The sequence below is a fragment of the Drosophila ananassae genome, chromosome 2L, assembly GCF_017639315.1.
Source record: "Drosophila ananassae strain 14024-0371.13 chromosome 2L, ASM1763931v2, whole genome shotgun sequence".
Classification (NCBI taxonomy): Eukaryota; Metazoa; Arthropoda; class Insecta; order Diptera; family Drosophilidae; genus Drosophila; species Drosophila ananassae.
This window is the reverse complement of record NC_057927.1, coordinates 1276285-1285790: the sequence shown is the minus strand read 5'-3', so window position 1 is coordinate 1285790 and position 9506 is coordinate 1276285. Positions and strand designations below refer to the sequence as shown.

Sequence of the window (9506 nt, the reverse complement as noted above, 5' to 3'; positions counted from 1 at the left end):
ATATGCTAATCAATTTAATTTTAGAAATGAAATAAAAAGGATAAAAGAATCATTCTTTTAACCAAATAAAAATAAACCCGATTTCAAAAATATTCAGTGCTGAAAAATTCAGTAAAGCTGGTGTTAATTAGTGTGTTTTTGCCGAAGTGAAGTTGGCTGCGATTTATACCACTTCCTTTTCCGTGTTAGCTGTGAGAGAAAAAACATGCCGGTGGGTCCCAAATTGCGTTAAAATTCGATTTAAACAAAGAAAACTAGACGAGAATGGAGAAAAAATTGCTCAGAATACATTCTCAAAGTGTCCACTATGTCTGAAATGTGTATTTTCCAATGAAAATGCGTTAATACACCCTTAAATCAATGTGTGTCTGAGTGATACCACGAGCCACGCATGGCATGCAGTTTAGATTTCAAACTGTTGTGAAACAGTAATAAGCTTTTACAAATGAAAGGTGGTAAATAAAGTGAATTCAAGTGCAATGCGAATATGAATACGCCAAAGCTACCAACCATAACCTGCAATTCGCGTTGGCGGTTTTGTGTTGTTGTTCTTGACGCCTTTCAGCCTGGATTTGTTGATGCACTGTAAAGAATGATCGCAGTTCCTTTGACACGATGCCAACGAAAATGCCAATCATCATCGAATGATTTTGTAACAATTCCCATAACAAAAACCCCAACATGTTGTGGTCACCCCCATAAATCTGCACCAAGTTTAAATAATACTTAAAATCGTATTGTATTATTGTGCTCTAATTATCCTTTCGTCATTTACAGCTAGCAAAAGATCTTCTGCACCCTCTGCCCGCTGAGGAGAAGCGCAAGCACAAGCTGAAGCGCCTGGTCCAGCACCCCAACTCGTACTTCATGGACGTGAAGTGCCCCGGCTGCTACAGGATCACCACCGTCTTCAGCCACGCCCAGGGCGTTGTGGTCTGCGCCGGTTGCGCCACCATTCTGTGCCAGCCTACTGGAGGACGCGCTAAGCTGACAGAAGGTAAATAAATAATTTTAATCCTGATCCTTCAAAAGCTAATTTCCTATTTTCTTTCCCTCATTATAGGCTGCTCGTTCCGCAGGAAGCCGCAGTAAAATGGGACTCGCGATGAACCACAAATTATTAATTTTTTAATAAAATCTAAAACGTAAAGATACCACAGAACCCATCCGAATGAAGCTTGTAATTCTATTGCGGCGGTCCTTTGGTTCATTGTGTGCTTTGGAATTAAAGAATTAACGATCTTGTGGTCGGCTACGTGAAAAAAACACCTTGTCGTATTTGTTTAAATGAGAGACGTTATTTCTTCACATGGTTTTCGGAACACCGAACTAAATTCATTGTGTTCACTCATTGCAAGAGTCGAAACAAAACTTCAGGGATTTTTTTCACTAATTATGCTTAGACCTACAGTTTTAGTGACTACAATAAAGAATGTTTCATAGGCTTTAAAAGTCAATTTGGATACAACGCAGGCAAATTGTTTCCATTCATTGCCAATACGAAAGTTATTTCACAACGACTGAATCCAGTACCGCTTAAAGTTTAATGTGGAGCTTTAGGTGGCGAAATTCAAAGTTTGTGCACTTCACAGATATCATAAAGAATTTCCTGTTCTCCACGTATACTTTTTGCAATAATTTCAAAATTGCATTCAATTTGCTGATGTTTTGTCAACTTTTCCCGTAGACTTCCTTGAAAATGGGGAAATGTATGGGAACAGCTACTTGGCCCACAGCGATGTCTGTATCGCTGTCAATTTTCAGCCGATCCTTGAGCGGAATACCTCAATCGAATTGTAGATTGATTCCCCATAAATCTGCATTAAAATCTCCGATCGAATTTTTTCTTACATATTTTGTCAAATTCTCCCGTAGACTCCCTTGAAAATGAGGAAATGTATGGGAACGGCTACTTCGCCCACAGCGATGTCTGTATCTCTGCCAATTTTCATCCGATCCTTGAGCGGAATACCTAAATCGAATTGTAGATTGATTCCCCATAAATCTGCATTAATATCTACGATCGAATTTATTAATAAATTTTTCTTCAATTTTTACCATGGACTTCCTTTTAAATGGGGAAATGTATGGGAACAGCTACTTGGCCCACAGCGATGTTTGTATCTCTGCCAATTTTTATCCTATCCTTGAGCGGAATGCCTGAATCGAATTTTAGATTCATTCCCCATAAATCTGCATTAAAATCTCCGATCGAATTTTTTCTTACATATTTTGTCAAATTCTCCCGTAGACTCCCTTGAAAATGAGGAAATGTATGGGAACGGCTACTTCGCCCACAGCGATGTCTGTATCTCTGCCAATTTTCATCCGATCCTTGCGGAATACCTCAATCGGATTGTAGATTGATTCCCCATAAATCTGCATTAATATCTACGATCGAATTTATTAATAAATTTTTCTTCAATTTTTACCATGGACTTCCTTTTAAATGGGGAAATGTATGGGAACAGCTACTTGGCCCACAGCGATGTTTGTATCTCTGCCAATTTTTATCCTATCCTTGAGCGGAATGCCTGAATCGAATTTTAGATTCATTCCCCATAAATCTGCATTAAAATCTCCGATCGAATTTTTTCTTACATATTTTGTCAAATTCTTCCGTAGACACCCTTGAAAATGGGGAAATGTATGGGAACGGCTACTTCGCCCACAGCGATGTCTGTATCTCTGCCAATTTTCATCCGATCCTTGAGCGGAATACCTAAATCGAATTGTAGATTGATTCCCCATAAATCTGCATTAATATCTACGATCGAATTTATTAATAAATTTTTCTTCAATTTTTACCATGGACTTCCTTTTAAATGGGGAAATGTATGGGAACAGCTACTTGGCCCACAGCGATGTTTGTATCTCTGCCAATTTTTATCCTATCCTTGAGCGGAATGCCTGAATCGAATTTTAGATTCATTCCCCATAAATCTGCATTAAAATCTCCGATCGAATTTTTTCTTACATATTTTGTCAAATTCTCCCGTAGACTCCCTTGAAAATGAGGAAATGTATGGGAACGGCTACTTCGCCCACAGCGATGTCTGTATCTCTGCCAATTTTCATCCGATCCTTGCGGAATACCTCAATCGGATTGTAGATTGATTCCCCATAAATCTGCATTAATATCTACGATCGAATTTATTAATAAATTTTTCTTCAATTTTTACCATGGACTTCCTTTTAAATGGGGAAATGTATGGGAACAGCTACTTGGCCCACAGCGATGTTTGTATCTCTGCCAATTTTTATCCTATCCTTGAGCGGAATGCCTGAATCGAAATTTAGATTCATTCCCCATAAATCTGCATTAAAATCTCCGATCGAATTTTTTCTTACATATTTTGTCAAATTCTTCCGTAGACTCCCTTGAAAATGGGGAAATGTATGGGAACGGCTACTTCGCCCACAACGATGTCTGTATCTCTGCCAATTTTTATCCGATCCTTGAGCGGAATGCCTCAATCGAATTGTAGATTGATTCCAAATAAATCTGCACTAGAATCTCCGATTGCATTTTTTAAATATATTTGTAATATTTTGCCCATTGACCTTGTAAATGGGGAAAGTGGGTGGTTATACCAGACTACCTCTAAAATTTGTTTATTGTATAAAGATCAAGTGATGGGCTTTGAGTTTGTAGCATCTGGAAAGTTCAAAACTTACAAGAGATATAAAATTTAAATTTTAATTAGTTTGCCCTTGTGTCACGAGCCAACACGAGCTGTCACGAGCTTTTTATGACTTTTTTTACGTAATCGGTATCATCGATCTTTTTCCATCTCTAGCGACGCAAAGCCCAAAAAATCGCAGACAGCTTGACGCCGCTTGGCTTTATAAAAAAAAAAAATACATTTTTTAGGGGAAAAATGTTGAATCCCCAGTCAGAGGAAATAGAATTGGACCGCAATCTTGAGGAGGTGCAGGCTCAGCTAGCCTGCCTAATGGACTCCAACTGCAACGCATCGCAAATCAATCTTTCTACGGCGACTGGTCTTGAGACTGTACCTGGGAAAACCCCCGACGCCGACAGTACTGCTCAAAGCGTGCTTGCGGAAGTGCAGCGCAATCTTAGGACGCTTCACTTGGACCAAGCTCCTGGCTTTGAGTTCCGTGGATTGAGATGCATTCAGATGCAACCTAAGAGGTTGCGGCAGAATACTGGATTCGAGAATTTGCCACAGGGAGCAGGTTTGCAGAAGAAGCGCAAGTCAGATGGTGAAGGCGTCTTAGTTTCGGACGTAAAGCAGCAACAGCTACGGAAGGAAACCCTGTGGAATTTGCAGAATAGGAAGCTTCCAGGAACTAGGTCTCCGGATAGTATGTGTTTTCTGGGATTTCAAGGAGATTTGTAAGTACTACACGATATTTGTATGTAGCTTGTTTTAAGTATTCGCATTCATGCAGGAACATGTTTCAACATGAAAAAAATTATAAAAATACACATGCGTAATTTTTTCCTATTTTTCAGCAAAGAACCCAATATTGTTTCCCGTTTGATGGATCTGTTTAGGTCCTTGTATGATGTTCTTGCCGCTGACTTGAATCTTTCAACAGACGATATGCTTCAAACGCACATTAAGGCAAAAATGCCCAAGAGTGTTAATGTGCGCTATCAGGTGCAGGTTTTGTGTACCAAGGTTGAGAAATTTTTGGGAGGACTGCGCCGCACCCTGGAGGCAAATCGGCTTTTCAGCTTTGAAAAGTACGACGAGTGCGACAAATTGCTTAAAGGGTCCTCCTCCTACTTGCAGTCCCTTAATCCTTTCCTGAAGGCCGAACTACGTCATCGCAACTTTCGCTTTTATTCGCATGCGTCCAAAAGTATGTTTATAGTCGAATTTATTTTATTTATTTTGCCTTAATTTGAAAAATTAATAATTTCATGTTGTTGGCAGGCAATTTTCAACGACTAGAAGCATTACTGTTGGGTTTCCGCGAATGGCTTAAAGCATCGCACATCAGCGTGCACGTTTTTAACTGGGAAATGGATCTGGAGCATCACTATACTAACGACATGAAGCGATATCACGAGGAGCTAAAAGAGCGAGCTTTGCTCAAGGCCTCTGCCGAGTTGGAAGCGTCTAACCCGGGAAAACTGTGCCCTGAGGAAGAGTTTATCGCCACGCATTACCAATTGGAAAACTTGATTCGGTGCGCCAAACAACATGACAAGTTTCTATCCGCCTTGCTTGTCAGTCCGGAGGATTACTTCCCGCCGCACATCGTTGCCATGTGTGCCCGCCCAAAGAATGCATTACCCGGAGCTGTTCAGCTGCAAGCTGCTGCAGAGGCGGCCGCAGATTTCGACTGGAGGTTGATGGGCGTTATGGTAGAGCCCTCATCACCGCCAAGGCAGACACATCGCCCCGTGCATCCCGTTCGCTTTAGAAGTTAAAGCAAGGTAGCTACCGAGCTAAGATAAATTAAAGCAATTTAATGACGTTTTAAAGGTTCTGAGCTTATTTCCATTTACAATTAAAAAGTAATTATTAAAGTTACACTTAATTTGTTTAATCTCATAATCAACGAATGATTACAGTTTAAAGCCATGACTATTTTAAAAGCCAACTACTACAGTCAATATTACTGCAACCCAAAATCAAATTAGGAATAATGATACAATTTCTCATGTGTTTTTTTGTTTTACTTTAGTAGTATAAGTGAAAACTGCCTGAATTTATTTTTTAATTATATGTCATATTTATTAAGGAACTTTGTAGTCAAGGTCTGCTTTGCATTTGAATTTCTAAAGTCAATAAATGTTCACAAAATTAAAAATTCTATAACATTTTTACTCTACGGGTTAGTTAGAAACAATGAAGAGCTGCTCAAGCGGGTATTTGCCAAAAACTTTGCTCAGCACTGCCTTGGTGATTAGACCGAAAGCCTCTCCAATACCCGGCTTGAGTTCGTTAAATATCTCCTGCCAGTTCTCGTTGATCAGAGCATGCATGTTATCACTGAGTTCCTTTTGCCCGTTGAAGAGGCCCTCCAAGTGGTAGGTGACATGCGATGGACTCACATCTACCTTGACGTCGACCACCTCGGCAAACGTTTGGTGCTCTCCCTTGGAAACGGGTTTAAAGTTGATCACTGCATGGATTCTGCTTTTCTCTGAAGAGGGGAAGCCAGTAATCATTATAAATTTAATTACTAATCATCATTATTTACTTACTTAGTATAATTTTGGCATTGCCTTTGCCAACAATGGGCAAAATGAGTACCCTGCCGTCCACGGAGTAAGGTCCTTTTACAGCTAGTTCGGGCACCTCCATTACCAGCTCTATAGAGCGTCCCAGGTTTAGGGTGAATCCACTGAAAAAACGGTGAACACATAATTAAATTTATTATTTAATAACGCCTGTCAAGGCCTGTAAAGAGCCTGTTTTTACCCCACTCTTTTGGGAATCGCATCGCCTAGACCGAGGAGATCAACATCGCGAAAACTGAGATCTATGTTTACTGGACTGTGGGGGTTCCTGCCGATTTGGAACTTGTTGATGTGCAGCGGATCCAGAGGAATCAGTCCAAGTTCTTTGACGCCGCTCTTGGCGTAGTTTTTTAAAACAAACTCCACTCCTTTCAGCAGGCAGCTATCGTCCATGAGTTCGCACCTTTGAACGCCTGATGCTGAAATGCGCGAAATTTGAAACTGAATTATATCAGTTGGGTGTTAAAAGGGGCGGAACTCACGTAATTGAAGGGCGTGTCCATGGGCGTAGCCGAGAGCACAGCCGGACAGCAGGACGAGGGCAAGTGGTAGCTCCATAATCGACGCCGAAATACTGATCCCCTTAGCGGCGAATAATACCTCTTATATAGTCACTTAAGTCAATTGAACATTCGCTAGTGTGAGCTTAAATGTATCATGTTTTTGTTGTTTTTTAACGCAAACCGCTTTTGCGCTTTAGGTTGACAGATTTTGACTTTAGACCGTACCCCCCTGAGTCAGTTAAATGTAAAATAAAGCCAACCCGCAAAGCATTCGAGCAGGTGAAGTGCGCTGTTATTGCCGGCGAATATATTTTACGATTCCCTTTAATGAACCCCCATTTGAACTTGCACTGCGCCAGGTTCCAGGCAGCTTTCGGAAGCCATTGACATCGCCCAAACTCAACTTGATTCAAACCAATTCAATCTCATCTAATCACGTTTTGCCTGTAATTAGTTCGATATATGCAAATTGACTCGGCCTTCCAGCAAAATTCGATCGTTAAGTCCTGTTTCAAGCGCCTCTGACACATTTCAAACGTGTTTAATTAATTGCTGAGAACTTGGCATTGAGTATATATTTTTTTCTGTTATAATGGGGTTAAGCTAAAGGCCCTGCCATATTTCCTCATCAAAAACTTCCAATGCAGAGTCCTTGTTACAAGCTACATTGTTTTTAGTCGAAGTTGAGAACAACAGTTTTGTTTGGAACATTTTTTCACGGTTTATTTTTTAAGTGTTAGTCACTGATCTTGATTAAATTAAAATTAACTACACTGTAGGGAATTAGAGTAGCAATTATCGACTAAAATTTGTATCCATTTTTCCGGTTCTATTAATATAATTGGACCCCATTAAGAGCTCCATCAAAGTTGATCACATAGAAAACTTTCAACAAGTTTCTGGCCGATAATAGGTAACAATCACAAGCTTCAGATTAATAGAAGTGTAATTTAAATCTTACTATGATTTTGAATCCAATTTGATTACTACTCCTGGGCAAACAACTTGGCATAGGGATGCGCGGAAAATACGTCCTTTACAATTTCCATGAATTTGTTCCCAAATGCTTTTTCAACGGCAGGAGCTGTTTCCTTGTAGATGGCTTCCGAATTTTCGTTCAAAAACACGTTCATGTTGTCCCCCAGGGCCTTGTCTCCATTGAAGAGATTTCCAAAGTGGAAGTGTATCGTTTCCGGCTTGATGGAAAGTTTTAGATCATCGACATCCAGGTAAGTGTCTCCGTTTTTCTCCACCGCTTTGCCGGAGAATCTGATGATCGCTTTCATGTTGGCTAGACAAGTGTATGGGTATTTCATTCCGCTGTTCATATTGCAAATCAGCCCCGTGACTTACCCAGCGTTATGTTGCTTTGCCCAGTTCCGCTTATGGGCAGGATCAACACTTTGCCATTGATCGTGTAAGGACCTACCATGGAGAACACTTTGGTGACGCCCTTGATTTCATGCACTGCGGTAAGATCCTTGTCAAAGCCCCTTAAATAAATTGTGGTAAGCTTATTCTTTTCAGATCGCGATGCATTACTCACTTAACCTTGGTGAACCTTAAACCTTTGATGCCATACAATAAGTTATTCGTAAACTTCAAGTTGATGGCCACTGGACTTTTGTCTTCTCCTTGGCTTATGGTCATTGTTTCCACCTTTAAGGGGTCTAGTTGCTTCAGATTCAAGCTGGGATCAGCCACTGAGGAACGCTCCTCGAACATTGTGTTTACCAGTTTTACGATGCAGTCGCCATCGCCATACTTGCACGGCTTGGGATCGTCGGCTAAGGAAGGCCAAAATGGTCTCTATATCCTTTTCTCCAACTTATATTAAGTTCATATGCTCACGAAATTCAGCCTTTACTGCCACGGAGAGGCACAGCACGATAGCGAGGATAACTCCGGTCATGTTTGCACTTCAAATACTATTATTGACTATGCTCCCCATGAATTCGATTCAGAATTTATAGAGCTCCACAAATGAGGCCTAACTAAAGTCTACTGCCCTCATAACAAAAACCTGTTTTGGATGCACTTGTTGTGGAATTAATTTGAAACAGTGCAATCCAATCAAATCTAATCAAAGTAAAATAAATTGATCTCTATCCATGTGAGTGTCACAATTATTTCTGACAAGGCAGACTGCCAGCTTATAACTTTTTATTTAGTAGATGTTCAAAAACAGTTTCTTCTTGAAACTATTTTTATAAACTTTAAATAATTAGTGTTTTTCTAGATCTCAATTATTGAATTTTAGAATTATCAGTTCTAAAAACAAACTTCGCTGATTTCCAGAAAATGTTTTGACTTTATTTGATCACTAATTCAAATAGTTATTTTCTCGTCGTGTTAATTGAATAATGGATGTTTTAAATTATAGTATTTTCTATCTAAAAACCCTCAATAAAAGCAGAATTTATATTCCGCTAAAAACAGTAACTTAACCATGTAGGCATGGTATTGAATAAATCTTTTAATTTATGTTATTTGCTCGCTGTGATTGATCCAAAACTGGTTTGGAAGACTGATAAAGTGTCATATCAATAATAACCAGGCCCGTACTGGTGCAATTAAAACCCAAACAAAGTTAACTTTTCGGTTAACTGCAGCCCAGTGTGCAGCCCAAGTCAAGGGCCAGTTCCAAATATAGCCGAAACTGTGGGCCACAAAAAATCAAAATCACAGTGACTGGCAGTATTTGGCAGTAAGAGGCGCACATGGAATTACTAGAACAGGTCCTAGAACTCCATTTAACTTGGTAATTAAGTCGCTGC

The 9506-nt window shown here is 39.9% G+C and overlaps 4 protein-coding genes across 4 annotated transcripts; 2 read left to right on the top strand and 2 right to left on the bottom strand.

The window, feature by feature from the left end:
- Positions 1-59: 59 nt before the first annotated feature.
- Positions 60-1162, top strand: LOC6500217 (40S ribosomal protein S27). Its single transcript, XM_001952968.4, has 3 exons — positions 60-211; positions 778-997; positions 1064-1162. Exons 1-3 carry the CDS (start codon positions 206-208, stop codon positions 1090-1092), a joined length of 255 nt encoding a protein of 84 aa, XP_001953003.1. The 5' UTR covers positions 60-205; the 3' UTR covers positions 1093-1162.
- Positions 1163-1470: 308 nt separating this feature from the next.
- LOC6500218 (protein bag-of-marbles) lies at positions 1471-5631 on the top strand. The gene is made up of 3 exons (XM_001952967.4): positions 1471-4363; positions 4484-4836; positions 4911-5631. The coding sequence occupies exons 1-3, from the start codon at positions 3882-3884 to the stop codon at positions 5408-5410; spliced, it is 1335 nt and encodes a 444-aa protein (XP_001953002.1). The 5' UTR covers positions 1471-3881; the 3' UTR covers positions 5411-5631.
- Positions 5632-5691: 60 nt separating this feature from the next.
- Positions 5692-6925, bottom strand: LOC6500338 (protein takeout). Its single transcript, XM_032449477.2, has 4 exons — positions 6709-6925; positions 6408-6645; positions 6191-6330; positions 5692-6129 (listed from the first exon to the last, which is right to left on the bottom strand). Exons 1-4 carry the CDS (start codon positions 6782-6784, stop codon positions 5819-5821), a joined length of 765 nt encoding a protein of 254 aa, XP_032305368.2. The 5' UTR covers positions 6785-6925; the 3' UTR covers positions 5692-5818.
- Positions 6926-7430: 505 nt separating this feature from the next.
- LOC123257274 (protein takeout) lies at positions 7431-8688 on the bottom strand. Its single transcript, XM_044715749.1, has 4 exons — positions 8581-8688; positions 8276-8516; positions 8083-8222; positions 7431-8020 (listed from the first exon to the last, which is right to left on the bottom strand). The coding sequence occupies exons 1-4, from the start codon at positions 8639-8641 to the stop codon at positions 7716-7718; spliced, it is 747 nt and encodes a 248-aa protein (XP_044571684.1). The 5' UTR covers positions 8642-8688; the 3' UTR covers positions 7431-7715.
- Positions 8689-9506: the final 818 nt, after the last annotated feature.

What these genes read in the sequence shown, in the direction of transcription:
- LOC6500217 (XM_001952968.4), top strand. An exon ending in ACGCGCTAAGCTGACAGAAG is followed by an intron (nt 998 to 1,063) that starts GTAAATAAATAA and finishes CCCTCATTATAG; the next exon opens with GCTGCTCGTTCCGCAGGAAG.
- LOC6500218 (XM_001952967.4), top strand. Translation starts at nt 3,882, where the DNA reads ATGTTGAATCCCCAGTCAGAGGAAATAGAATTGGACCGCAATCTTGAG. An exon ending in CTGGGATTTCAAGGAGATTT is followed by an intron (nt 4,364 to 4,483) that starts GTAAGTACTACA and finishes CCTATTTTTCAG; the next exon opens with CAAAGAACCCAATATTGTTT. An exon ending in TTATTCGCATGCGTCCAAAA is followed by an intron (nt 4,837 to 4,910) that starts GTATGTTTATAG and finishes TGTTGTTGGCAG; the next exon opens with GCAATTTTCAACGACTAGAA.
- LOC6500338 (XM_032449477.2), bottom strand. Translation starts at nt 6,784, where the DNA reads ATGGAGCTACCACTTGCCCTCGTCCTGCTGTCCGGCTGTGCTCTCGGC. An exon ending in TGGACACGCCCTTCAATTAC is followed by an intron (nt 6,646 to 6,708) that starts GTGAGTTCCGCC and finishes CGCGCATTTCAG; the next exon opens with CATCAGGCGTTCAAAGGTGC. An exon ending in GCGATTCCCAAAAGAGTGGG is followed by an intron (nt 6,331 to 6,407) that starts GTAAAAACAGGC and finishes CCGTTTTTTCAG; the next exon opens with TGGATTCACCCTAAACCTGG.
- LOC123257274 (XM_044715749.1), bottom strand. Translation starts at nt 8,641, where the DNA reads ATGACCGGAGTTATCCTCGCTATCGTGCTGTGCCTCTCCGTGGCAGTA. An exon ending in TTAAGGTTCACCAAGGTTAA is followed by an intron (nt 8,223 to 8,275) that starts GTGAGTAATGCA and finishes AATTTATTTAAG; the next exon opens with GGGCTTTGACAAGGATCTTA. An exon ending in GCAAAGCAACATAACGCTGG is followed by an intron (nt 8,021 to 8,082) that starts GTAAGTCACGGG and finishes ACACTTGTCTAG; the next exon opens with CCAACATGAAAGCGATCATC.